Source organism: Typha latifolia, chromosome 11, assembly GCF_019914945.1.
Source record: "Typha latifolia isolate L0001 chromosome 11, TyphaL0001v2, whole genome shotgun sequence".
Taxonomy (NCBI): domain Eukaryota; kingdom Viridiplantae; phylum Streptophyta; class Magnoliopsida; order Poales; family Typhaceae; genus Typha; species Typha latifolia.
In genome coordinates this window covers 10,251,328-10,278,372 of record NC_133096.1, presented here as the reverse complement: position 1 = coordinate 10,278,372, position 27,045 = coordinate 10,251,328, and the positions used below count along the sequence as shown (strand labels likewise).

Here is a 27,045-nt window from a genome sequence, read left to right as displayed (position 1 = left end):
ACGAAATTAAGCGGATCTGGGCACAGGTTATTACTATCCGATCTTATCCGACCCGATAACGATCCTTATTTATTAGTCACATCCAATAAAGAGAGCTTCATTTGAACCCTAGTTCTGTCGACATGTCCGCAACGGCGACGGCATACTCGCGATAGAAGGAACGAGCTCCGCGGCTAGCCTGTGTTCGGAAAACTTACGTGTTTCTCCTCCTCTAAACCTCTTCTAGTAGAAGATTGGTAATATGTTTCTATAGATCTTAATCGCAAGTAGAGATAATGTCGAAGCTTTAGCTGCATTCATCTATATGACTTGATATGTGAAGTTTTTGTGATCATTTGGTAGAGTTTGGTAATGGATCGTTTGAAAGCAATAAAAAAAATATATGTTGATTTTAGGGAGCAAAATAGGCACGGGCAATTTTATTTTAGGGAAATGCTTGAAATTCCACGCATAACATTCTAATAACCTATGCAAATGCACTGATATGCACTGACATCTAATTTGATAGAAATAAAAAACTAAATTATAATTTATGTTATTGTCATATTAGATATCAGCGCATCAGATTGGGTTAATGGAATGTTTTGAGAGAGTTGTTATTGTCATGTTAGGTGCCTAATAATTCTAGGGATTTAAGAAGTTTTAGACCAAACTAATTTTGCTATAGTAAATACTTTTTGAAATGCTACAGTTTTAAACTTATTCTAAAATCACTACACTTTGTGCCAGTTCAGTGCCATGTGGGCAATCGTTATTTGAGACAACTATTTTTAATGAATTTTTAATTTCCCAATATAATAGAATATTGCTGGTTTTTTATAAATAAATCACTCTCACGAAAAGCGATTTATATTAGAATATTTATAAAATTTTGTGAATGAGAGATGGGATTTACCTATAAATTGCTTTCCGTGGGAGCAATTTATTTACAGAAAATAACGGTATTTTATTTGCTGGTAAATTGATAAATTCATTACGAATCGTTGTCTTAGATAGCGATTTTTCGCGTAGCGCTGAGTTGACAGAAAGCATAGTATTTTTTTAATATGTTTCAACAATGTAGTACTTCTGTAAATTTTTTTTTTTTATAGTAGTAGTTTAGTCAAAAACTTATTTAGGAGTATGGACTTACATTTTGAAATTTTGAATGGATGTAGTTATAAGGATATAGATGCCCTACCTGCCTTTATCTATATACTTGACAATTTATTTTAAGAAATGCTACATATTCCATAGAAAATATCTTTGCAATCTATGCGGATGCGTTGACATCTAACGTGGCATGGGTAAAAATATAATTTTGTTTAGTATTATTATTAATAATTATACAATTTATATTTTTGACACTGTCATGTCAGATGTCAGCGCATCAGCATGGGTTGAAAAATATTTTGTGGCATTGTGGTTGAGCTCTTTTGGATTTTTTATGCATACGGTGTTTTTTTATTATTGTAGGAGTATATATCATTCACTTTGAGCTATCCTATTGGCATAAAGGCTCATCCGAATGACTAATAGAACTATAGTTCATTAAGGTACATTTTGGTTGCAAAGTATCTTTCAACTGGTCGGGCGAGGTTGTTTTTGCTTATGAGGATGTGAAAGAGATATTCGCATCTAGTTTTTTGATGAATTTGCACTCTCACATCCAAAAAATTGGTAATAAACATCTAGCTCAAGTAGTTTTCTCTACAGGCTGTGTACCAACTAAAATGCATGTTATTGTTAGTAAGAGTTAGTAAGAGATAGAGGCTGAGCCCGAGATGTATGTAAGGCACTACCTCAAATAAGATGTCACTCTCATGTAGGGTTTCTTGATCGATCTTCCTCCAAGGTTCAATCCCAGTTTTGAGCCTATACACACCATTTGTAATATGGTTTGGCAGTGCAATAAAATGTCACTCCTTGATTGATCAAGAAACTTGCAAACAGAGGAAAATGGTCAGAGAGAAAGAGAGCTGTAGAATGATTATTAGAGCCATTTTTATTAGACCATACACACTATGTGGGTGTCACGCGTCTCACGCCCTTGAGACATGCTTTAAAAGTTTTCCCATGCATGATAAATAACTAATGGTTTTCAAATTAGCCCTTTTGTTTCATTTGCCAAACAACATTTCAGTCATAGATGGATGATAACCCTCATAAAGATTGCCATTCTGCTTCCGGATGGTGGTCTTATAGCTTTTCTAATAGTTTTAAGGTACAAGTTCCTCATTAGAGGCTTACAAGGAAATAAGTCTGCTATTTTGGTTGAATGGAATTATGAAGTGAGCCAGATGGTCAAATAGAATGGAATGTCTTTTTGTTATAACCTGCATTTAAAACAATGATAAAATATAGATAACAATAAAGTTGGAGACAATTAGAGATTTAATTCCATAAAGGTAGGATTTTGATCTCCCTTTTTGTTTAAAAAGATACCTTATAGATAAAAAATTTAATATAATCCAAATCACAAAAGATATAGTGTAGAATTAAATCTCTAATTATCTAATTATCTCTATTTTTATTATTATCTATGTTTCTTAATTTTAAATGTGGGTTATCACAACTTTCATGAAGGCGAGACATCAATTTTGTAATTATCAGAAAGCTAGTTAGTCGTCAATGGTTGTGTCATTGTTTACCTGAACATAATTGGAGGCTTTTTAATTCAACTGGATCCAATTGTGGTCCAGTTGGCTTAATTAGGCTTATCTGTGGTCTAAATTGATGTAATTGTTTTTTTAAGTTTAAGTAGTCTCAGTTGATGAAAGTTTTATATAATTGGTCAGTTGGATTATCTAATTGGCTAATTGGGCTATAGTATGGGGTTATCCGCAACTGACTCAATTATGACATTTGGGTTAATAAATAGGCTTGGAATCAATTATGAAAGAATTTATAGCTCTACTATTAGCTAGGTAGTTGCATAATTTTTCAGCGTTTACTCAACCCTCGTGCAACCTTGTTTAAGATTTTGGTGGAGAGTTAGATACATGACAGAACTAGAAACCAAGAAAATAAAGAATTTGTTGACTTGCATTACAGGAGAGGGTTAAAATCAGGACAACTATTAAGGGAGCATATAAAGTAGGCTACAGAAGCACTCTGCACTCTCGCATCACCGGAAGCATTTCATCGGCAAGCCACCATTATTACTTATTTTGCTCTACTAGTCAACAAAGAGGATCTTAAGAAATTTAGTGAAACTAACCTTTGTATCAGATGTTATATTTGCTTCAGTATAAAGAGGTGGGCCTCTGAAATCCCCTCAAGCAGGTACTTCCAGGTTTAGAATCACAGATAAAATTGTTGCTAGTTCTACAGGATGAATAGAAGAAGACCTATGTGGTTGCTAGTAAGCAGAAATTTGCTACATCATTTAAACATCTTTTGCAATTACTTGAATAATTTTCATACTTTCTAATCTTTTCCCCTGGAAAATCTTCAGGGCTGAAGGCAGAGGCTGAATACTTCCAGGGATTTGAGGCGATACCAGGAACCGGCATTCTTTCATGATGTTGACAGAAATGGATCAAATTCTCGATATGAGGATAAGAGCAATTAGCAAGTTTCCATTGGAGTGTTGAAACCATTTGTCTGATCATAGATGCAAATGGCTGAAATTTAAAGCTTCTGATATGTATATGATTTGTGGATCTTATCATCACTAGAGTTTGATCATGCTGTATGGAAATGTGATTGCAATTATCCCATTCATTTGCTCCAAGCCAATTAGATCTGATGTATGCAAAACTCGATGCGAATATTAGTGAAAATTTTGCTGTTGCATTTCAGTGAAAATTGTCCATTTCACATTGTTCTTTTGTTAGATGTATTAATTTGCATTTCTTTAAGGGTGGCAATATGGCATGGGTATGGGGTTGTAACCTTTGTGCACTATCACTCTATCTACTACGTTTGTTGCATATATATTTAGTGCTTGCGTGGCAGCTGTTTGATGGATAGATAGGATATCTTGGAGAATTTTCTTTTTGGAAAATTTTATACCTTAGAGATTTGAAGTAAATAATTCTCTAGTGTTATATTATATACGTTTAATATTTCAGAAGGCTAGATATAGTAGGATAGGCAAAAAGTCAATTCTTTTTTGATATAAAGTTACTAATATCTCATTAAGAGTTAGCTAATATAATAAGCTATTTAATTTAAATTTTAAGTCTTTTGTATTGTGTTTCAAATTAAACGTCACCGAGATAGTTACGTCAAAAATAATATTTATTATATATTGAAAGAAAAACCCAAAATAAAAGCATATTACTATGAGATAACAAATAATTGGAAATATCTCCTCCCCTTACATCATAAGTAGAGATGGACCGCTGTGATTCAAGTATAACACCGATATATATCTCCGATAAACCCTATCCTAAATACGATCCGGACCCTAGGGTTTCTCCTTTCGTCGAGCCATGGCATCCTCCTTCGCCGTGATCCATCGCACCTCCATGTTCGCCCTTACCCTCTCCAAGGTACGCCTCCTCTCCGCTTCCCATCTCCTCCTTCCCAAAACCCTAAATGTCCCATCTTTCCCTTCTGGGGCACCTCGTCTCCTCTCCACCGCCACCAACAGCTTCCACCGCCAGGATTCGCCGCCGAGGCCTCCTCCTTCCTATCCCCAATCCCACGGAAATCCTAACAACTGGGGCCCACAGACCCACCAACGTCCTCCGTTGAACACGCCTGCACCGGCGCCGGCTCCGGCTCCGGCAGGACCTCCTCCTGGTCCAGTCGACCTCACGGCCCTCTGCCGTGAGGGCAAGGTCAAGGAGGCTGTCGAGTTCTTAAACCAAGGCGTCCGCCCCGATCCACCAACCTTCTTCGCCCTTGTTTCCGCATGCTCCAATCCAAAGCTCCTCGAGGAGCTCAAAAAGATCCACGATTTCTTCCTCCGGTCCCCGTTCCGTGCTGACCTCCAGATTAATAATAAGTTCTTGGAGATGTACGGCAAGTGCAACAGCATGGTTGATGCCCGCCGCACGTTCGATCATATGCCTGACCGAAATATGGATTCCTGGCATTTGATGATTGAGGGGTATGCGAATAACAACTTGGGAGATGAAGGGTTGCAACTTTTTGAGCAGATGAAGAATGTGGGGATCCGGCCTGATGCTGGAACTTTTCTGTTGGTTTTATCTGCTTGTGCCAGTGCAGAGGCCATTGAGGAAGGTTTCATCCAATTTGATTCTATGTTTAAGGATTATGGGATTGCTCCTGGGATTGAGCATTATATTGGGATGCTGGAAGTGCTGGGAAAGTCAGGGCACCTTAATGAGGCAATGGAGTTCATTGAGAAGTTGTCATTTGAACCGCCTGCTGCTATGTGGGAGTCGATGAGGAACTTAGCTCGGGCACAGGGTGATGTTGATCTCGAAGATCGGGTCGAGGAAATCTTGGTGTCCATTGATCCATCTAAAGCTGTTGCAAACAAGATTCCAACACCACCGCCCAAGAGGCGGTTGGGCATCAACATGCTTGATGGGAGGAACAAGTTGGGGGAGTACAGATTACCCCCAAAGATTGAGAAGAAGGTTGTGAAGGAGCAAGGATATGTGCCAGATACGAGATATGTGCTTCATGACATTGATCAGGAGGCAAAGGAGCAGGCTTTGCTATATCACAGTGAGCGGCTGGCAATTGCTTATGGCCTTATCAGTACCCCAGCAAGGACACCCCTTCGGATCATCAAGAACCTCAGGATATGCGGTGATTGCCACAATGCAATCAAGATCATGTCGAAGATTGTTGGGAGAGAGCTGATTGTTAGGGATAACAAGCGGTTCCATCACTTTAAGGACGGGAAGTGCTCTTGTGGAGACTATTGGTGAAGTTCTACAAATGATTTATATGATTATATCCTTTGGATAGAGTATGTTACTGCAACCTTTTTGTTTTACTTCACCAACATAATGTAAAAATGCATGGCAACATTTATTGTGGTGGAACTGTATGTCCATATCTGAAGATATGTTTCTGTTGTGGTGTCCGCTTGACTGGTTGTAGACTTTATTAGAAGTGAAATTCTACTTTGATATCAAATATGGAAGTCTCAACTCTCTGAGTCATATAATTCCTTTAGCTTTCTTTGTGATATATGACATTAATAATTTTCCTTTAATATGTTAATTCTGGAGTGATTAATTGTTTGTTGATTCATACAGTCTTATTGATCCGCTGTTTCTGTAAACTAGTGCAAGCTACTTCATCAGCTCTTATAGATGCATGCCAGTTGCATTTCAAGTACCATTCTTGGTTGAAATGCTCCATTGATGTCAGTAGTGAGTAGTGGAGCTACTGGAGCATGATACCATGGAGAATAATACCATCTTTTTGATTAAAATGTTTTTAACTGACTGTCATGCTTTCAATCCTTCGTTCTTTTTTCGTATTGTTTAGTTAGAACAAGGGGTAGTAAGGACATAATTGTATTGTGCGCTACAGATGTCGTAAGTATAGAAACAGCAATACAAAAGAGCCATTGGAGACCAGAGTGGGATGCGATAGATCAGATCAAGCTTATGGATTGTGTAATATGGCTTAAATTTGAAGATGTGATTATTTGTAGACACTATAGGAGCTAGAAGACTAACAACTCTTTCCTAGATTGTCTAGTTATAGGGGGTAACCCTTCTCACATAGGAATTGCACCACTAACATGATGTTCGGCTGTCATGTAGTTGAGCTGCATATGCCATGCTTATGTGATGTAGCCACATAATCATGGTTGTGGGCTTGCGGCAGCCAAGCTGAATAAGTGAGTCAGGTATGTGGGCTCAGACTGAGTATTGGGTGACGGACTGGGATGTAGAGATAAATGGTTACATCATTGCATATTTGCATGCATTATCTGCTTTTGGCTTAGACCTTGAGTGGTTATATTTTAATATATGTTATTGCCTATTTGTTTAATTCATATTTGGATTGCACATTCAAGTAAATTCAATGTATTGAACTACACATGAACAAAACATTCTCCATCACTCCTTTTGGATGTCTAATTAGAAGAGGGAGTGAAGAGGGATGTGGCCTCTCAATGAGTGTCTCATATCCACAAAGTATGGCACAACTATTAAACTATGATGGGTAACTATATCGTACATTAGAACTATTAAAGTTGCTTATCACACCCTTGGACTCATATGGAAGTATATTTGATTTCAGCAAGTTGAATTTGTTTTTCAGGGTTCGGATGCTTGCAGTCGTGTTCATGCAGACTGATGACCATCTCTGATGAAAAATGCAGTCTCAGATAATATTAGAAACAATCTGGATCTATACATGAACAAATGATGAGTTAAAATGCCATGAAGTGATTGCATTGATATCAAAGAATATGGATGCTCTTGAGGCAAGATAAATCCTGTTGTCATTGCGCACCCTGCAATGAGTAATTCAGAGGGCATTATTAGATTGCTCTATAAGTCTGGAAAAGGACATAATTACTATAGCTGTTTGTCAGATATATATATATGTTCAAGCCTGCCAAGGTCCATGAATTTTTGTAATGTCCATGCCCATTTGTTACCATGGTGATTTTTCTCCAAAAATGACTCACTCAAAATAAATCAATTTTCTTTTTCTTAACTTTCCTTGTCGCCATTGGAACAATTATTTCCACAGTTGAAATGCTGGTCTAAAGCTGATTGGCCTGGATGGTGTTCTGGGTTGTAATACATCTAACATTATTGCATGAAATTACTGAAATAGTATCTCTGCTCTTGTTTTCTCCAAATGATCTGGATTGTCTCCCACTGTTTAGGCGTTTGGATCTTCTCTGCGCTAATCCTTTATTATCAACTACTTTGTGGCTTCAAGTCTCTGCATGCAGTTGTTACAGTTGAGTCCTTCTGAGACAGTGTCAGTGTGCATAAATCTACAGAAACCTCTAAACTTCCATAATTATTCTTTAGAGCACATCACAATGTCCTCCAATAACAATGGTGCTCATCCCAAAAGAACACGATGCAATCCATCTTAACATGTGATGCTGATTGCTGAACAGAGATTGCCCAGTTGATCTGCTAGATTTTGGTGGCTGGCCAGAACTGTATGCAGATGCTCGTCTAGTTGTCTTACTTGACAAAAAGGCAAGTAAATAGGTCACAAATTAAAGTCTCCAAAAAGTGAATCTTTCAGCAGTCGGAAGGCATGATCCTGCATTTAGAGGGTAGATTGCTCTGAGGAAGGGGACACACAAGCTTCTGTTTGCCTTGAAAACCTCCAATTTCGCTGCACAAACCCATCATAGACTCCGTATCCCTCAATAAGATTTACTTAGAGACGTTCGTAAAACTTCAGTTCATGTCAGGTATACTTGCTTGCATTACTCGACTATCTCATTTCATGGATTTATGGCTTCCCTTGGCGAATCTATTGGTGGTTTTCTGATCCTCCCCTTATTCAATGCCAACTTCAACTGAAGGCATCTTTTGCACGTGGCGTTCATTTGGCAGTACAGCAGCCAACTTGCCGCTGGTTGATTGAGGAAACACGGGGGGCACATGTTGCTGCCCTGCTTCTCCTGCATCCATTGCTTTCCCTCTATGCCAAGTTTAAATTTCGAGTTCGAGATTGAATTTGAGTTTGAGTTCATATCCCTTCTGCTCCTCCTCCTATGGTCGGGCAGTTCTGCTGATGAGGGCCCCCTTAATTAAATTTGGTAGGTGACAGGCTTGTCACGTACTGCAGATGAGACTTGTAGTAGTAACTCAAACCATTTGCAGTAAATTTTGGCACACAGCGGTGGGCATTTAAAGGTGTCAACTTGGCATCTTCTCTAAATGTGAATGCTAACCAACACCAACTGTTTATTGCAGTACATCTTCATGTCACTTTTTCTTTTATATCAGTCGTTTGCCATTTTTGTTGTTAGAAAGCAAGCAAGTTTGCAAAGATTTTTGACATCTGACGCTTGTCAAATTGTGGCAAGTTGATCACTCCCAGGACAGGAGTAAAGCCAAAACTAGTAAAGAAAAAGCCATCTGATAACATTCAAATCTCAGGGGAGGGGAGAGGGAGGAGGGAGAGTGGTGGACCAGAGATATCTTTCTTGGATAAGTAGTGTCAAGCAATCAGGATTTTTGATGACCTGAAAGCATCTTTCTTGAACTACGAATCACACACTTTAGCCTCACGAATTACGACCCTTATCATTTGAACCCCACTTGGTTTCTCGGGACAGTCGATACCGGCGCCAAGGAAGGAGGCATCTTGGATGCATTTCCCTGACCGTAATGAACCAATCATTCATGCAGAGATGATGTTTTAAAAAAAAAAAAAAAAATATATATATATATATATAGTTAGATTTGCTGACGGATAGGAGATTATCGAGCATTACGTGCAAGAAAGTAGACTAATTAATTATAGGGATTAGTATAATGTTATACAGGGCAGTCGGACTAACTTTAGTGCAACTGCTATTGTAACAAAATCCCACCCACAAAAACAAAAAGACCAGCACCCGAGACACGTGCATGAAGTGTTCTGCCGTAACTACTAATCAGACTTGCTTAGGTGGAGAAGAAGACAAATCCAGGGCTTTGGACGGGAACTCATTAATTCCCAACTCCCACCCACCTAACAAACGTTTTCAAGTAACCCCCATTAATTAACTAAATAATTGCCCAATAAGATCTGATTAAATATACGGCCGCTTCTAGTATTTTAACACTGGCTCTCATTAATTATGAATTGCGATGCACGGAAGAGGGACTAATCCCATCTATTATAAGATCACAACGAAACCCATTCTATATTCTTGTTTATTTTTATATTAGAACCTTCCGATCCTTGACCCGATCCGCGAGTGACGCCAACCACAGGATAACGCCGTAATCCGCCGTTCGAATTGACGTGCAATTATGATGACGGGGAGGTAACGGCGGCGGCTGGGGCCCATCTGTCTGCGGTCCCCCCACCCCTCCCCCCCTCCTCCCACGTGGGTTCGAGAGATGCAGAAATGCCCTTGCCTTGTCGAGTCGAGTTATTTACGAACGTAGCCTCAAAGTTACGACGTTTGCGAGGCCATGTGCGCGGGAATTAATGGGTGTGCAAGCCAACGTGACGGGAAACGCGAATCTCGTAAGAAGGCAATGAGTTTCTTTTTCTCTTATCGTAATAAGGTGCCAACCAATTTATGAAGAGGTAGGTGCCATTAATTTTGCAAACCTAAAATGTTAAAAGGAAAAAGTTACATTAAAAATTCTACAATGTACGGATTTAAGAGATATAGAATATAATAGATATGATATCGTCCTTCATCAGATTCACCGTTGCTATTCTCATTAATACATTCAAGATATTTATAGATCCTGGTTGAAGATATCATTAATACAGCTCTCTCTCACTCTCTCTCTCTCTTTTTATATATATAAAAAAAGGAAAACAAATCTTTTTGATTTAAATATCCGTTTCCCGCACAGGCAGCCGCGTTTCCCGGAATTGTGATGATGAATTGCCTGCCCAAGTGCAGCCGCAGGTGACACGCAACCCGCGGTCTGAAGAGACGTACGAGCAATGGAGTACGTGTCAGGCTCTGGAGACCCAAAAAACGAAACTGACGGCTCTGATCCATGTTATCCTCTGTTCACGTGATTCAGATATCGAATCTGGACTACCGGTCTCCACCGTCCGATCTGAGAAGTCGAACAAGATTTCATAATTAGATGAAGCTGTATTACGACGTGTACCGGTGTACGTCGTCTCTGGGCCGTCTGATCAGTGAGCAGGACAAATCTGGCCTTAATTGTGAACAGGACCCCGGATTACTCCGGTCAAGTGGACACATTAACAACGCCAATCTGGAGGTTGTACCAAATGGACGTGAAAATTTTACTCAAGCAAAATTTCATTTCACACCCGGTAATTTTCCTGAAATTGTTTTACAGAAACCCAATTATTAGTCTGGCGAGCAGCCTCTAACCTTAACCCTGCTCAGCTTAAAGCAACTTTGTAATGCTCCATTTGTTTGTAAATAATGAAAAGGCAGGGTTCAAACGGAATAAATCAATAAAAATAAGGTGAGAGATGGAAATTATTGTAATATAACTTAAACGGCTGTGACTGATCCAGTTGTGCCGTTAAATATGGACCAGGGCGCTTTCGTAATAACGATAGACGTGGAGGGGTGCTTTTGGAGGAGTACTGTTCGACGGCGATCTGCGGTATTATAGTTAATGGAGTAACCAAGGGAGAGAGTTCTTTTGTGGGGGAATTAGTGAGATCTCTATTTCCATTTGAAGATGATTAAGGTTAGAGTTTCTATATAGTTTTCCTGATCTGGAGGAAGGATCAAGCGCCGGTGATCTCCATTTGGAAGTCCTCGAGTTCGCGCCTTTTCTGCTCTTCTTCCTGGTCTTGGATCGATTTCAAATGGTACTCTTCTGAGGTAGTATTTGGATGCGTGGAGTGGTGTTTCTTAGCTCGGATTTGAGTATACCACTGGTCTTTTGGGTGCGTGAAGTAGAAAAATTTTGATTTTGGAAAGCTATCTGGGAGTTATCCAAGGAAGAAATCTTGAAGTTTTCCATCCTTCGTTCGATTCTAGTTTTGCTCGAGTTCTCTTATCAATTCGGTGAGCTGGTCGAAGGCCGATTTGGAGGTCAACTAAGCTTCTTACCGGTGGTTTAACTGCTTTTGGTTTCAAAATTTTCTAGGGTTCTATTTTGAAATCCTCTCATAACTTCCAAGGGCCCAAGGAGCTTGTTACTGTAGAAGCTGACCTGGTGCATTCCTTTTCTTCTCCGTCGTTTTCCATCAACAGTGGTGGTACATTCACGAGAACAGTGCATCTGTTTGCTTGAATTATCTGTTAGCTGCTTTTACCTTTTCTACTATCCAACTGCATTACAAAGTTACAGCTTGGACATTTTTATTGGACTATAGCGTTTGATCGGGGGTAAGAAAAAGAGGTATCTTCTTCACTAGTCCAGCTACCAGACCGAGCGCCTGGGCTGGAGAGAGTACAAGAAATAAGAAATGAAAGAAACTTCGAGGATATTAAATTTAGGTTGGTTGGAGTAAATGAGTTCTACTAACATCTGAGCAGTTTGAAAGCGTCTTTCTTCTACCATGATTGCTACAAACAGTGATTGCAACAGGTAGTGTTTGATTCCGATGTCGGTTTGCACTTCTGCCTGGAAACATTAGCAATTGCAGTGATGAGGAGTTTTGTCTTGCCTTGGTTCTTAACTTTCTTCTACTGCTGGGCTTCATCGTTCTCTTGTTTTGACTGCTGCGTAGTAGTTTAATTGAGGGGGGGTATTTGGTCGGATCTTGAAGGGCGAGATGAGTTCTACTCAGAAGCAGAAGAGTGGGGAGGTAGACAAGGCCGGTGATCCCACCGAGAAGGTCGTGGTCGCAATTAAGGCTTCTAAAGAGATCCCGAAGACCGCCCTCGTGTGGGCTTTAACTCATGTTGTTCAACCTGGCGATTGCATCACACTTCTGGTTGTCGTTCTTCCACAGAGTTCTGGTATCATTTCTCAAAGTTCTCCATTTTTTTTTTTTTTTTGGTTATAATTTACTCCGGTTTCTGTCGGTTTGGAGTAGCTAACTAATTATATAGCATAGACGAACACGACTTTTCTCTTATCTTAAAATTGGAAATGCATGATGTGTGCTTCCATCATATCTTCTGGACCTCATTTTTAAGATTCTCTGCAATATCTTTCTGTTCTTGATCTTTTATTGTCCTATTAGTTATCATATTAATGACCTATAACCTTATTAGTCTTTCATATTTCAGGTAGAAAATTATGGGGATTTCCAAGATTTTCAGGAGACTGTGCAAGTGGTCACAGGAGGTCGCATTCTGGTACTATTTTGGAGCAGAAATCTGATATTACAGAATCATGTTCTCAGATGATGCTTCTACTTCATGATGTGTATGACCCTAGTAAGGTTTGTGAATTATTGTTGCCTTTTGTCCTGCTTGGTTTTCTTATTTGACTAGCAAATCAATTTCTTCCAACTGTCCTGTAGATCAATGTAAAGATAAAGATTGTTTCTGGATCACCTTGTGGTGCAGTGGCTGCTGAATCCAAGCGTTCTCAGGCAAACTGGGTTGTGTTGGATAAGTAATTGTTAACTTCTGACATTCTGTTCTGAAAGACTGAAATATTTTCTTTCTGAAATACTGAGATAACTTGTGCTGTTCAAATTTTCTTAGTAGTTTTGGCTTTTCCTTTTTCTTTTTAATCCATATTTTATTTTCAAAGTGGATGGTTGCTTGTATTTTTCGTTTTTGCTTCAATTTCTTGAGAGGTCTGTCTTACTTATGTACAGGGATCTGAAACATGAGGAGAAGCGATGCATGGAAGAGCTACAATGCAACATTGTTGTCATGAAGCGTTCTCAACCAAAAGTTCTTCGCTTAAACCTGGTTGGGTCTCCCGAAAAAGAGTCTCGATTGCCCTGTCCATTAACGGCTGAGTTGGATAAGTCAATAGGTAAAACGTCAAAGGATACCAGAGAACCTCGGAAGTCCATTCGAGGGCCAGCAGTAACGCCATCTAGTAGCCCAGAAATAGAGACACCTTTCACTGGTACAGAAGCTGGAACATCCTCTGTCTCAAGTTCAGATCCTGGAACTTCACCTTTTTGTGCTTCTGAAATGAATGGATGCATTACGAAAAATGTGCCAGAAAGTAAGGATGAACTCCAAAATTTAAATATAAATAGCTCAGATTCTGATAGTGAAAGTTTAAGCCCTCCGGCAACCTTAGATTTTCAGCCTTGGATGGCAGAGATCCTTTGTGGTGGATGCTCATCCTCAAAACGGGTCCCCAAAGTTTCTCAAGGACAAGATAGTAATATCTGTATCCCAACCTCCAAAGCTTTGCTGGAGAAATTCTCTAAACTTGATCGGGAGGCTGGAATTGGCACTTTGAGCAGCAGATCCGACATAAACTTCAGAGGAAATGTTAGAGAAGCTGTGTCATTATCTAGAAATGCACCTCCTGGGCCACCTCCTTTATGTTCAATATGTCAACATAAAGCACCTGTGTTTGGAAAACCTCCGAGGTGGTTCAGCTACTCTGAACTGGAACTTGCTACTGGTGGCTTCTCAAAAGCAAATTTCTTGGCCGAAGGGGGATTTGGATCTGTTCATAGAGGCGTTCTGCCAGATGGTCAGGCAATTGCTGTCAAGCAACACAAACTTGCTAGTTCCCAGGGTGATCACGAGTTCTGCTCAGAGGTAGAAGTTCTGAGCTGCGCACAACATCGTAATGTCGTAATGTTGATCGGATTTTGTGTCGAGGATAATAGGAGATTGCTGGTTTATGAATATATCTGCAATGGATCATTGGATTCTCATCTTTATGGTAAGTAATTATTGACTGTTCATGTGTTATATGCCTTGCTCAGGTTCTCATAAGCCAGATAAATGAAAATGCTTAATCCTACAGTTGCTGAAGGAGCGCTCATGGGGTGATATCATGATCAGCTTTCTTCTTAGGACATCATAGTATAATAATCCCTTTTTATTACCATTTCTTTAATATAGTTCGATTTTGGAGTTTAATTGTCATGTCAATTGGCAAGTTATAAAAAATTATGTTTTTTCACTAGTCTTCTGGATATAGTATATTGCTAATGCGGCTAATAGGCTGATTCTTTGACACAACGATACTCTTGGAGTCTGCACAATAGAAGTGCCTGGATGGAGCACTCCAGTGCCATCCATCAGCCTGCTGATGTCTGAATCGCCAAATTGTTTATAGTTTAAATCAGAACCTTTCTCCTGAGGGTCGTCCCTAAGATCATTATTGTTTTGTGATATTGGATGTTTTGTAGGTCGTAATAGAGAACCATTGGAGTGGTCCGCAAGACAAAAGATTGCCGTTGGAGCTGCTCGAGGATTGCGATACCTTCATGAAGAGTGCAGAGTGGGTTGCATAGTTCATCGTGATATGAGGCCAAACAACATTCTTGTCACACATGATTTTGAACCACTGGTATGACCCTCTACTCCTCTTTTGGACTTTATGTCGGTGTAGCTAGATTTTGTTTATTCTTTTGTACGATTTTTCTTGTTGCATGTTGGATGGTCATTTCTGGAGCATGATCAAAACCTTCAAATCAAGTCTGGATATACACACTTATTTCTCTGTCCCAACCTTCTTGCCCTTTCAACAGTTTTGGTTTCTTGAGTTTGCTAGGCCAGCGGACTATTTTTTTACCATAGGATTTGCTTTCTATTCTTGGAGGTCTTTTCTTTCTGCAAGATTAGCTTAATAAAATCTACTCCCTGTTGATCTCATTATGCCACATTCATGTTGATGATTTGTTAGAATATATCTTGTTCACTTTATTGCAATGACATTTTTATAAAACATTCATCAAAGGACAGGACAGTATAAAAATTGAGACATTTTCTGGAAGCGGCATTTGCACAAACTACATTTGCATGAACAGCTGCACAAACTTATGGTTCTCATTGAAAATCATTAATCAAACAAAAGTTCCATTTGCATCTTGATTTTGAAGCAGTGTTTGAACTGCAAATTCTTATGCAATCTGACCTGTATCATTTGTTTTCCCAAGGTCGGAGATTTTGGCTTGGCTAGGTGGCAGCCTGATGGAGACATGGGAGTGGAAACTAGAGTAATCGGCACTTTTGGGTAAATGTTAAGATGAAACATGAAATATGCATATATCTTTTATGGGAGGAAATGGAGTAATCTAATTTGTCAACTGATTCACAGGTATCTGGCCCCAGAATATGCTCAGAGTGGGCAAATAACAGAAAAGGCTGATGTCTATTCCTTTGGAGTGGTACTTGTGGAACTAGTCACTGGACGGAAGGCCATTGATATTAACCGACCAAAGGGTCAACAGTGCCTCACAGAATGGGTAAGTTGATATGTTTTGTATGGGACATACGAAATTCTGATAACATAAATTTATCCACCTCATCTGCTCAAATCTCAGTTATTATCTATTGGTGAACTACCTGTCTATCTAACGACTACTGACAATGAAAAAGAGAATAATATTTTGGTTTTGCATGTTCTGTTAATTGCAACAGGCTCGTCCTTTACTGGAAGAATATGCAATTGATGAGCTCATAGATCCTCGTCTGGGAACCTCTTACTGTGAACATGAGGTCTACTGTATGTTGCATGCAGCGTTGTTGTGCATCAGACGCGATCCACATGCAAGGCCTCGAATGTCTCAGGTAAGTCTGAAGAATATTCATCGATAACATTTGATGATTGTTCTCTGCTAAAGTGCTGATATTGTTGTGGAATTATCTACCAAGGTTCTGCGCATATTGGAGGGCGACATGGTCATGGAATCTGGTTGCGCTTCTACACCTAATTATGAAACCGGAAATAGGAGTAGAAGAATTCTGCCAGACCAGCAGCATCATCGAGAGTATAGTGGTCCTGTGAGACAGGAGGCTCCAAATGCACTTAAGGCGGGATCTCATGAGGCTATAAGAGCAACTTGGGGTCGAGAGAGGGAGAACCTCATGCGCAGATGTTGAAGATTCTCTTAAAGAGCATGTTATTCTCATAGACATGCGGAATTCACTGTGTATTCTTTCTCCAGTCTTTTCTTCTGTTCTTTTCCTTGTCCATCTCCTGTTATTCTCTCTTTTGTAATGCATCTTTTAGCAATCATTTTGCCGTTACATGGTTACGTACGTTCTAATTTATAGAAGAAATGTCATAATTATCATCAATTTACGAATCTCAGGTTTACTGTTTTTGCTGTGAATGCAGCGCAAGTAATATTTTCATCAAAATACTGTCAGAGTGTCATCTTTACAGAGTACTCTTCCAGAGAGAATTAAAAGGAGAATCTGAAAGTAAAAAAGAACTGTTTTTGGTGTGATGTGATGCTACGTCCGACGAGACTTGACATCCATTTGCTTGTCTTTGAAGCATCATTTCAGTGTTTATAAAATGTCAAATCATTACTGCGGAAGTGATGACTGATGCAGCAATATGTCTCCTGCAAATCATAGCCTGAAGTTTAATCAAGCGGCTAGCTCGGTTAAGCTCGGGCTATCTCGGTTAAGGTGGGTCGAGTTTAATTTTTAAATATAAGTTCGAAAATAATTTAAATTAAGCTTGATCATCAGTCCCGAGATTAATCTTTTAAAATAAGTAAAAAAATAATTTTAAATTAAGATCGATCATGAGCCTACTCGATTACTTATAGAATTTAGTTCTAAATATTAATCTTATAATATCTTTTCTAAATAAAAATTTCTATTAATATATATATTTTAAATTAAGCTTGATTCAAATCTAAATTAAATTTAACAAATTTAAAGAGACTTAAAATTAAACTTATTTTAAACTCAAATTAAAATAATTTCAATTCAAAGTGAAGAGAAGTAAATTATTCCGTCAAATTGTAGATCCATATATTTCATGCATTCGTATAGAAGCACTCGAACAGTATAAATTTACCCCCAAAAAACATATTGAACAGAACAAGATCAATTAAATTGATAAAAGCTAGAATCAGCAAGGCGAGGATATTCCAAAAACATAATAACAACTAGCAAGCAACGGTCTGGACACATAATTAGACTCTACTGTTTCGAACACTTAAGTCAGATATACATCCCTGAAGACAAGAGACCGAATAAATAAAGAACAAGAAGCACGATTATTCTATCAAATCCTCGTGAGGTAGGAAATAACAAAACTGAAGGGGGGGGCAGTAAAGATGGAACACATGATGTTCTTTATTTTCCACCAAGCGTAGGAAATTGTTGTTGGTCTTCGATAGAAGGTGCGGCAGTCAGTCCTCTTGTGCTTCCACCAAAACTGCCTCCAAATGCTCCTTGCTCGCCTCGCCCTCTGCCACGACCGCGCCCACGGCCGCCTGGACCATAAGACCTTTCTCCTCCAGCTGGCTTTAGAAATTCATTGATGCTGAGAGACTAGCAAAGAAAGATGACAATTAGGAACTCATTCAGGCTGACAAACTAGCAAAGACAGACAATCCCTTCCACTAATATTATAATTGTTAACAGGCAAAGACTCTCAAGATATTATTGAAAAAAGAATTATGATGCTGATACCTTTTTTACTCGTTCATCACGCTCAGCATTTTCCTTCTTTTTCATAGAGTCCTTATCAGAACCCTAATAAGAAGACAAATGATTATTACAAAAAAGACACTAAAACTAATACATAGACAAATACCAGAACGATCTTACCAACTTCACAAAGACCTCTTCATTACCCTTCTTCAATGAAAGCTGCTGCATTGACTGCAACTCCTTATCTATTTCAACCTTCCTCTCCTCAGACTTCAGGGCAAGTAGCGCTTTTCTCTTCTCCTCCCTTATTTTCTCATACTCATCCAATGTCATCTCCTACACAATTTAGCTTAAAGTAATATGAGAGACTGCAAGTGCTCAAGAATAGAAAGAAAAAACTAGTTAGTATGAAAAGGATGCTTGAAATTCATAACTAAACGGATCTTCACTTCCAATAACAACTGAATTGTGAGAACATCAAGAGGAGGTTGAAACATGTTACGATGTAATTGTTCACTCTTAACATGCCTGCCCCTCAATACAAAGAGTTACAAAAAAAAAAAAAACCATTTTTAAGACTCAGTGGGCCAAATAAGAATCTATTCTATGAATGAAAGCTATCAAGAGATTTTAATAATTGAAAACTAATGTGTAGCAAGCAAGAAATGCTCATTCAGCCAAATTGTGCCTAAACAAAACCAATTCTCTAGTACAATTTTAACAACATAAATGAAGTAACATGTAGCACTTCTGAAGTACAATGAACACATACACACACACAGACAGGAAAAGGAGAGGCTGAGAGATTACAACACACATCCATACATATTTATGCAATAAGTTTATTGTATGGCAGCTACTTGAATTTATACTGAAAAATAAGAGAAAATCAATGCCTTGATCTGCTACAAAATAAAAGTAATTGCTATCGGACGGGTGAAATAGAGTCTTCCATATATTTAGCTTACACCAAGCAAGACCCATTGGATCGGCCTTGAAGAACACTTTGAAGATCCTTTGAGGATGATGTTCATTAACCAACATAGAGAAGTGAATAAAGCTTATCTGCTGAAATTATAGAGGGCAAGGAATGCATATAGGGTGGCCAGCTGAAGAAATACCAGGTCTACAGAACTATATAGGAATTTAGTAGAACAGTGGGATCTAAATTACATATCAACAATAGTTGTTTATCCAATGCCAAAGTTGTCAACACTAGTCACTAGATCTAGATGTACTCCCACAACTTGATACACACTACCATTCTAATGAACTAGCAATTGAGATGAATTACCTAATCAAAAGAGATAAAGAGATTACATGTCTTATTGAACCACACCGCCATTAATTTCTACATTGATGGATTAAAATGAACATCAGAGATAACGGAATTGGCATTATCTCAAAAAGCACATATCTTACTCTAGAATACGCAACTTGGACAAAAGAATGACTTTAAGATCTCTACTTTGCCATGACTGGAGATAAGTATGTAAACACCTTTTCAGAGCCAGCAAAAACATGAAGAGACCAGGAATGAGGAAACAATACCTTATCCTCTGGTTCTTTTTCCCCTGCTTCATTTGCAATGCCCTCCTTAGTTATCTCCGGTGTTGGCACATCTTCCTGCTCTTTCTGCTTCTCAGAAACCACAACCTTCTCTTCTACGTTGATCGTTTCCTCAGTTTCCCTAACCAATTAAACAATACCATCATTTGATTTCTATTTCCTTCATCAATAGCACAACAAAGTTTTTCCTCGCATATAAATATCATCAGAAGAAGATAGAAGAATTGAATTTAAGGTCTTAACTGCAATAGTGTGTCATCAGTTGCAGTTCCCCAATTCCCCCTCCCGGAACCTTCACGTTTCATCTCATACCCACGACCGGTGCCACTGCGGCGCTCATACATACGGCGCGGCGGCCCTTCAGAGTCACCTCCAGTCTCCCCACTCCCATATCCACCACGACGGCCTCCACGGTAGGGCTGACGGGGCGCACGGTCCCTCTCCAGAGGTCTATTGGCATCGCCATCTTCTCCTCCTATTCCACCACCCCCACCGCCACCATATCCTCCGGAAAACCTGCCACTTCCGTTCCCAAAATCTCGTCTTTGGCCTGCTCCACCCCCTTGTCCGCGTCCACCACGCCCGAACCCGCCTCGACTGGCCCCACCTCTTGTCGGTGCAGTATTACCCCTCGCCTCCTTAACTAGAAACGATGCCAGAAAAGGTAAACCCACAGAAAGATGGAAGAAGAAACCAACTTTGGTAGTATAAATCTCTAAAATCTCATTAGAGAACACAACGAAATCACATGTTGCATAGTACCCATTGCAAAAATCATTCAATAGAGAAAACGAACATTTTGGAACTCACCAGCTTGAGTTGGTGGTACAGGCTTGGCCGGCAGCTTAGCCACGGCTGGCGGCGCCGCCGCAGCGGACGCCGGCTTTTTCTCGGTCTTATGCTGCTGAGCCGCGACGAGGTGAGATAGGTCGTCGCTGTCGTCGTCTCCGAGGAGATCGAATGGGTTCTTCGTGGCCATCTCCACTGATAAGTCCTCACACAGGGATTGGCCAGACAGCTGGTGGAAACCTAGCACTAGAATAACGCTTTCCACAACTCGATCGCCATGGAGACTTCGAATCGATGGTGAGAAACCTCTATGGAGAGGACAAAGCTAGGGTTTTGGGGGAAGCGATGATGAAGACAGAGAAGACCTCATCCTTTCCTCTTCGCTTCGGGTGCAGTAATCTATTCTTCCAGGCGTCTGAATGACGAAAATACCCATAAACCTAGAACAGATTTACTCTAATACCACCACAGAAACGCTTCGGTTACAGGAAAAAGGGTGTTTTCGTAATGCTACTTATCATGTACCGGTTGGCGGATCAGACGAACACCGTCAAAGCGAGATCGAACGGCTGATATTACTCATATTATGCCAACAAGCGAAATCGATTGATTATTGATAGTGAATGCAAATTTGCAAAGAAGGTAAGGTAAGGTAAGGTAAGGTAAGGTGAATGTATATATTACCAACTTGGAAAGTGATATGGCAAACATAATTAACAGTACTAAATTGCAAATTTGCAATTCCATGCTCCCTAAAATGTAGCGAGTTTTGGGCCGTGGGCTAACGGGCTTTCTAACATTAGGATAGTGGCCTGCGTTTAGGTCTAATAGGAATGGTTCTTCTTTCATGCTTCTTGTTTTTTATTCGATCCGACCCGGTTGCCCGCCTAAGACCCACGCGCTTATTTATATATTTACTGAATTAGGTCTCCTCCCTCGTGTGGGCAGTGGCCGCCATGGCTGCTTCCTCTCGAGCTCTCCTCTCTCCCCTCATCTCTCGCTGCGTCTCGTCACTCTCTATCCGGCGCTTGATCACTTCACGCCTTCTCTACGGAGGTTTCTTGGTTCATTCCTCTCTCTTTGCTATCCTTTTCTCTTTTTAAAATTTATAACGAAATATCTCGTTTTAAACATCAGATGCCCTGGAAGAAGGCAGGAAAGGAGGCTCCGGTTGCATTCACCCGTCCGCTGTTGTTCATCCTGATGCGGTCCTCGGGGAGGTGAAGTTGGATTCTTGACCCTATTTGTGTTATTTGAGTCCTCATTTATAGAACAATGGCTGGCAACGATTAAAATTCATGCCAGTTCTTGAAATTCCTTGTAGTATACTTCCTTTTGCGTTTTAAATGAAAAAAGAAGATTTGATTGCCCCCAGTGTAGTGCTCTACCTGAAGAGCCTTCACTCCTGGAGAGCCTTTAAAGAAAAGTTGAATCCTCTGGAATTTACTATTCACTATTTAGGGATAGGATAAGAGGAGACATGCGTTTTGAGTTGTTTAGTTTCTCGCGCCTGTTAGTTCTATTGGTTTGAGCTCATTACTTGATAGCAGTACAATTTGATACTAAAGGAAGGAACTACTTATATCTTCTGGTCTTTGTAGGGGGTTTCAGTCGGGCCTTTCTGTACAATTGGAGCTGCTGTTAGGATTGGCAATGCTTGTGAATTGCACCCAGGGAGCCATATAATGGGGGACACTAAGTTAGGAGATCAATGTGTCATTCTCGCGTAAGTGGGATGTAAATCCTTTTGTTTGTGTTATTTCTGTGTGTTATATTTGTCAAGGTACTTGCTTATTATGTCCTTTTGACTCAGACCTTCTGTGACTAGGAAAAGGAAAGAGGAAAAATTGAATGCACAAAAGAAGATGAACTGAACAAGATATCAATAACATTTTTCCTCCCAACATGTGCAAGGCACATAAAATAGTACTAGGAGGTTTGAAAAGAGTTTAATTCATCCTTCTTCAAAGATAAAAATTTCATTTGCCAAAATCATTTCTACCGGTCATCCTTTCCATATGCAATTATAATGCATTCACAATTTCCAGCATCAGAAACTTGAAGGTAGCTTAGATTAGCTAGGTAAGGACTTGGGATCAATTTGAAGCTGGCTTTTTCGTTCTGAAAATTTTCTTCCCTTCCTTTTTCCTTATCCATTTTGGTCACATTTTGTCAAGCATCTTGATTTTCTTTGATGATGCACTTTCCTGCTTTTCTTTTATTTGTTTTAAGGGTTAACTTTGGTTGGACCAAGTGTAATCATCTGCTGTTGATTGCATTTAATTATGCTTTCTTAGTTCTTGCAGATTTGTTATTTGGCTAAATGATTTATCTGATCATGCATTCTAAAGGAGAGCTATAGATATTCTTTGTGTGATTGTTCATGAATTGGAAATTGAAATTGTCAGGTAGTGGTGCTATTGTTGGTGCGGATCTGCCCGGTCAGACAGTTATTGGAAGTAATAATGTTATCGGACACTATGCAGTTGTCGGAGCAAAGTGCCAGGATTTAAAATATAAGGTCTGTTATTCCATGATCGCTGATGACTTTACATCATGTCTTAGTGAGATGATATGTTGTCTTCCAATGTAGTGTGTTGGTTAGTTAATTTAGTTTCACGTTTTAAATTAGTGGACACTTAACTACTTAAGCCCTCACTAAGGTTGATGTTTATCAGGTTTACATGTTTCACCAAGTTTGACCTAGTGAAATTTGGATCATTTCTATGAATATTGGTCTAATGGAGTATTTCTTGTTTCAGCCAGGCGATGAGTGCTTTCTGCACATTGGTGACAACAATGACATCAGAGAGTATAGCTCCATTCATCGATCTTCTAAATCAAGTGAAAAGACGGTATTGAGATAATGTTTGTTCATCAATTTTAACAAACTTACTACCTTTCTTATGGTCATTCAATTGGTAGGCTATTGGTGACAACAACCTTATTATGGGCGCTTGTCATATTGCCCATGATTGCAGAGTGGGTAACAATAACATTTTTGCAAATAATACTCTGCTAGCTGGCCATGTTGTAGTAGAAGTGAGTGCTTCTTTTACTTGATTTACTTTTCTTTTGTTCTTTTATTAAGGATGCTTAATGAAATTCAATAAAATGCTACTGTTATAGGACTATACTCATACTGCTGGGGCTACTGTTGTTCATCAATTTTGCCATATTGGATCGTACTCTTTTCTTGGGGGAGGTTCTGTGGTATGTTGGCAGTTGACCTTTTGGTTTATTCTTATTGTGTTATCACATTTTAATTCCATTTTACTCAAACAGATAGCGCAAGATGTACCGAAATATATGATGGTTTCAGGTGATAGAGCAGAGCTTCGTGGTTTGAATCTAGAGGGTCTTCGACGCAATGGTTTCTCTAGCATGGAGGTCAGCACTACGTACATTATAGCATGGTTTGTTATATTGGAGACTTCTTATATTGCCATAATGGTTTATGAAGAAATTAGTAGTCGACTATGCAACTTGGCACTCATTTCATCTGAGTTTCTCTCTTAGAATTCCATCTACCCACTAGTCATGAATTCTCTTTGGATCTGGCCATTTCCATCAGATTTTACCTTGAGCAGTGTATATTGAACTGACTATTCTTTCATAAAATCAAGATTAGGAGAATGAGGAGAGCTTACCAACAGATATTCATGCGTGATGATACAAACTCAGGGAGCTTTATTGACAGACTCGCCGAAATGGTAATAATGTTCTACCTTTTCTATGTGGTCCTTATCACTCATGGAAGTAACTGCAACATCACAGGAACAGGAAAAGGAGTTAGCTGAATGTTCTTCTGTATCCTCGATGGTCCAATCCATTCGTGACTCCTTTGAGGAAGGTCGTCGTGGAATATGCAAGTTCAGGAATTGGAATTGCTCTTGAAGAAATTCAATTTTGCTCTTGAAGAAGTATAATCAAGGAGTTCCCCTATGCAATCATTGCAAGATCTTAGACATACATTACAAGAAAAACTTTGCTGAGGCCATGTATACTTAATCACTGTTGCCACATTTAAACATTCCGGAGCTATCAAAATTCTGCATGTATATTGCTTTCAACAATACATTTTATGTTGCTGCTATATCAACCTTTGTGCATTTTTGGTGGTTTTTCTTTGTTTCTTTGTATTTTTTTCGCCCACATCTGGAAGGGTATATAGTAGGGGGGGCTCGTGCGTTTAAATCTGGGTATATAGTAGGATGATCTTTTCCTTTTTTTTTTTTTTAAAAGGAAGGATCTCCCTTTGTACTATTTAAGAAATTTTATAAATTACACTGTGATTCACACTCGTTTTTAAATTTTTTAAATTAAATTCTTATTTTTTTTCTTTTAATTATTATTTAATATTCTCTATTAATTTAAACGATATTTGTAAAAAAAATATTTATTATAATATATAAAATAATTTATAAATATATAAATTACTCATGCCTTTTTTATATGAGAAAAGAGAATAGTGATGATATTTTAGTAATTTGATTGATATTAGTTAGTTAAAATAATGTTAGGGTGTTAAATAAGAATTATAGAAAAAAAAATAAGAGTTCTAGTTACAAAATTATTAAAAATAAAATATAAATTATAAAATAAATAAAATATAAGGTGTAATTTATAAATTATTTTATAATTTATTATGCCTTTTTGGCCTCTACTCTACTGCTTTGGATTCTTTATTACTATCTTCTGAAACCTCCATTAAGTTGTCACCTATGTACTTTGCTTTTCCATCAAGTCTAAAGAAAGCCCGACGGTGGCATGATAGATCAATAGAAGACGCCATATTTTAGCACATGATCTGTACTGAAAATTTAGCATGACTTGGCAAGGACTACTGATTCTCAATTACAGTAGTGGAGGATATAGAAGTTTAAATGTGAAAACAAACAAACAAAACCAACGAAGCAATGGTGACTTATGAAACCTTACATTCAGTTGCCATGATGAATATTAATCTTAACAAGTGATTAAAAATGTCAACCTCTTAGTAGAGGAAGATTCCTCTGTTCTTAGTACTAAGGAGCAATACCAATACGCAAATTGAGTATTCTCAACTTTTTCGAGTTATCGAGGAAAGTGTTTTAAGTAATGGTGGTTACTTAGCTGGACCATGAACAGAAGCACCCCAAAGCTTTAGGCAAAGCAAGGACAAAAGTGATGCTATATCCACTCCACGCATAGTCAACTGAGATTGGATATTTATCAAAACTGAGGATGCCATCCCACATGTTATACTACATCGATCAGTAGCTAGTAAAATACTATGTCTACGAACAATTTAATTTTTTTTCCCTTCAGTTTTTTAAGATGTATATATAAGAGAAAGAAATATGAAGAATATATTAAAATGGGGATGCTAATTTAATTTGGGAAAAAAAAAGGGTTCAAGAATGTATCCTTTTAAGTGAGTATTAAAATACGTATACATGAATACACACACAACAAAACAAGAAATACTCTGTACTCTCTAATCCACATATCAGATATCCCCAACCACTCCTCTCTTATTCTTGGCTATGTTGGTTTAAATCCACATCTTAATTCAGAGGACCAACACTAGCAGTAAAGGTCTGCAACTGTGCATGGTGTCCTCACTTGTGGATGCTAAACATGGGAAGGAAATGCTCTCAATGTGGGAACAATGGCCACAACTCAAGGACATGCATTACTAGCCCAAGAGATGAATTGGGTGGTGGTGGTTTTAGGCTCTTTGGGGTGCAGATTCAAGTAGCTTCCCCTATGAAGAAGAGCTTTAGCATGGGTTGCTTAACATCCTCTTCTCTTGCTTCTTCTTCGCCTTCCCCTACATCGTCGTCGACTTCTTCCTCCCTTGTTTCGATTGGTGAAGCCACTGAGAAGATTTCTAGTGGTTATATCTCTGATGGTTTGGTTGGAAGAACACAAGAAAGGAAAAAGGGTGAGATATTCTTAATTCCTTTTACATACTGCATGGATAATTGATGATAAGTTTCTATCCCAACAAGCATTTATTTCCCATTTGATTTGTTTCTTCTCCTCAAGTTTGTTTGAAATCAAATTAAACTCGATAAATTTTATCGGCGATTCAAGTGCTGTGTATATGGATTGTAGGTGTTCCCTGGAGTGAGGAAGAGCACAGATTCTTCTTAATTGGGCTTGAGAAGCTAGGAAAAGGGGATTGGAGAGGCATCTCCAGGAACTTTGTGACCACAAGAACTCCAATCCAAGTTGCAAGTCATGCTCAAAAGTTCTTCTTGAGACAAAGCAGCCTGAACAAGAAGAATGGCCGCACTAGTCTCCTTGATGTGGTAAAAATGGCTTTCTTCTTTGTTAATCTCCTTCCTTTCTTTGTGGTCAAAGAACAAATGCTTACATAATGGCAGTTCCATTTCAGGTAGCAAGTTGTCAGACAAAATTATATGTCAATGGACCATGATGCTTTTAAGTGCTTCAATTTGCAGTGGATGTCAATTCTCCAGAGCCATCTTTGTAATGGAAACAAAGCTAATTCACTCATTGGCCATAGAGTGGAAGGTAGTACTAAAGATGAAGTTGGTGTTCTACCTCCAAAAAACTCATTGATGTGATTCTATTCATATGTAAACAGGGTATATCCTATACAATTAATCAAGCTTCTCTACTACTCATTCATTAGACTACACTATGATGTTTTCTATTTG

General features: G+C 38.9%; 5 protein-coding genes and 1 long non-coding RNA gene across 11 annotated transcripts; 5 read left to right on the top strand and 1 right to left on the bottom strand.

Moving 5' to 3' along the window:
* Positions 1–107: 107 nt before the first annotated feature.
* On the top strand, positions 108–3,579 carry LOC140797465 (uncharacterized). Its single transcript, XR_012110666.1, has 4 exons — positions 108–236; positions 3,034–3,126; positions 3,229–3,343; positions 3,437–3,579. It is a non-coding gene; the product is annotated as an uncharacterized lncRNA (long non-coding RNA).
* Positions 3,580–4,345: 766 nt separating this feature from the next.
* Positions 4,346–6,045, top strand: LOC140797462 (pentatricopeptide repeat-containing protein At2g15690, mitochondrial-like). The gene has a single exon (XM_073150905.1). It carries the CDS (start codon positions 4,419–4,421, stop codon positions 5,832–5,834), a length of 1,416 nt encoding a protein of 471 aa, XP_073007006.1. The 5' UTR covers positions 4,346–4,418; the 3' UTR covers positions 5,835–6,045.
* Positions 6,046–11,212: 5,167 nt separating this feature from the next.
* LOC140798098 (inactive protein kinase SELMODRAFT_444075-like) lies at positions 11,213–16,699 on the top strand. 2 transcript variants are annotated; one of them, XM_073151836.1, is made up of 10 exons: positions 11,219–12,107; positions 12,250–12,481; positions 12,755–12,909; positions 12,991–13,085; positions 13,294–14,333; positions 14,806–14,966; positions 15,556–15,632; positions 15,717–15,864; positions 16,040–16,189; positions 16,274–16,699. In XM_073151836.1, exons 2-10 carry the CDS (start codon positions 12,295–12,297, stop codon positions 16,499–16,501), a joined length of 2,241 nt encoding a protein of 746 aa, XP_073007937.1. In that variant the 5' UTR covers positions 11,219–12,107; positions 12,250–12,294; the 3' UTR covers positions 16,502–16,699. The 2 variants fall into 2 exon arrangements, with proteins under 2 accessions (XP_073007936.1, XP_073007937.1); XM_073151835.1 differs by having other exon boundaries at positions 11,213–12,481.
* Positions 16,700–17,449: 750 nt separating this feature from the next.
* LOC140797458 (RGG repeats nuclear RNA binding protein A-like) lies at positions 17,450–20,849 on the bottom strand. The gene is made up of 6 exons (XM_073150895.1): positions 20,396–20,849; positions 19,829–20,228; positions 19,568–19,706; positions 18,194–18,352; positions 18,056–18,118; positions 17,450–17,914 (listed from the first exon to the last, which is right to left on the bottom strand). The coding sequence occupies exons 1-6, from the start codon at positions 20,562–20,564 to the stop codon at positions 17,717–17,719; spliced, it is 1,128 nt and encodes a 375-aa protein (XP_073006996.1). The 5' UTR covers positions 20,565–20,849; the 3' UTR covers positions 17,450–17,716.
* Positions 20,850–21,306: 457 nt separating this feature from the next.
* LOC140797459 (probable acyl-[acyl-carrier-protein]--UDP-N-acetylglucosamine O-acyltransferase, mitochondrial) lies at positions 21,307–24,470 on the top strand. Of its 5 annotated transcripts, none has more exons than XM_073150900.1 (10): positions 21,307–21,430; positions 21,512–21,594; positions 21,976–22,100; positions 22,787–22,895; positions 23,137–23,229; positions 23,300–23,416; positions 23,504–23,587; positions 23,660–23,764; positions 24,006–24,087; positions 24,158–24,470. In XM_073150900.1, the coding sequence occupies exons 1-9, from the start codon at positions 21,331–21,333 to the stop codon at positions 24,042–24,044; spliced, it is 855 nt and encodes a 284-aa protein (XP_073007001.1). In that variant the 5' UTR covers positions 21,307–21,330; the 3' UTR covers positions 24,045–24,087; positions 24,158–24,470. The 5 variants fall into 5 exon arrangements, with proteins under 5 accessions (XP_073007001.1, XP_073007000.1, XP_073006999.1 ...); XM_073150899.1 differs by having other exon boundaries at positions 24,152–24,470; XM_073150898.1 differs by having other exon boundaries at positions 24,001–24,087.
* A 1,404-nt stretch (positions 24,471–25,874) lies between these two features.
* Positions 25,875–27,024, top strand: LOC140797460 (transcription factor MYBS3-like). Its single transcript, XM_073150902.1, has 3 exons — positions 25,875–26,303; positions 26,477–26,673; positions 26,760–27,024. The coding sequence occupies exons 1-3, from the start codon at positions 25,988–25,990 to the stop codon at positions 26,799–26,801; spliced, it is 555 nt and encodes a 184-aa protein (XP_073007003.1). The 5' UTR covers positions 25,875–25,987; the 3' UTR covers positions 26,802–27,024.
* The last annotated feature ends 21 nt before the right edge of the window (positions 27,025–27,045 follow it).

Coding starts and splice junctions, on each gene's coding strand:
- LOC140797458 (XM_073150895.1), bottom strand. CDS start 20,564: ATGGCCACGAAGAACCCATTCGATCTCCTCGGAGACGACGACAGCGAC. Junction 20,229..20,395: donor TGTACCACCAACTCAAGCTG/GTGAGTTCCAAA, acceptor CATCGTTTCTAG/TTAAGGAGGCGAGGGGTAAT. Junction 19,707..19,828: donor ACTGATGACACACTATTGCA/GTTAAGACCTTA, acceptor TTAATTGGTTAG/GGAAACTGAGGAAACGATCA.
- LOC140797462 (XM_073150905.1), top strand. CDS start 4,419: ATGGCATCCTCCTTCGCCGTGATCCATCGCACCTCCATGTTCGCCCTT.
- LOC140797460 (XM_073150902.1), top strand. CDS start 25,988: ATGCTAAACATGGGAAGGAAATGCTCTCAATGTGGGAACAATGGCCAC. Junction 26,304..26,476: donor AACACAAGAAAGGAAAAAGG/GTGAGATATTCT, acceptor TATGGATTGTAG/GTGTTCCCTGGAGTGAGGAA. Junction 26,674..26,759: donor GCACTAGTCTCCTTGATGTG/GTAAAAATGGCT, acceptor GTTCCATTTCAG/GTAGCAAGTTGTCAGACAAA.
- LOC140797459 (XM_073150896.1), top strand. CDS start 21,331: ATGGCTGCTTCCTCTCGAGCTCTCCTCTCTCCCCTCATCTCTCGCTGC. Junction 23,417..23,503: donor CTGGCCATGTTGTAGTAGAA/GTGAGTGCTTCT, acceptor CTACTGTTATAG/GACTATACTCATACTGCTGG. Junction 23,588..23,659: donor TTCTTGGGGGAGGTTCTGTG/GTATGTTGGCAG, acceptor TTACTCAAACAG/ATAGCGCAAGATGTACCGAA.
- LOC140798098 (XM_073151835.1), top strand. CDS start 12,295: ATGAGTTCTACTCAGAAGCAGAAGAGTGGGGAGGTAGACAAGGCCGGT. Junction 12,482..12,754: donor CGTTCTTCCACAGAGTTCTG/GTATCATTTCTC, acceptor TTCATATTTCAG/GTAGAAAATTATGGGGATTT. Junction 14,334..14,805: donor ATTGGATTCTCATCTTTATG/GTAAGTAATTAT, acceptor GATGTTTTGTAG/GTCGTAATAGAGAACCATTG.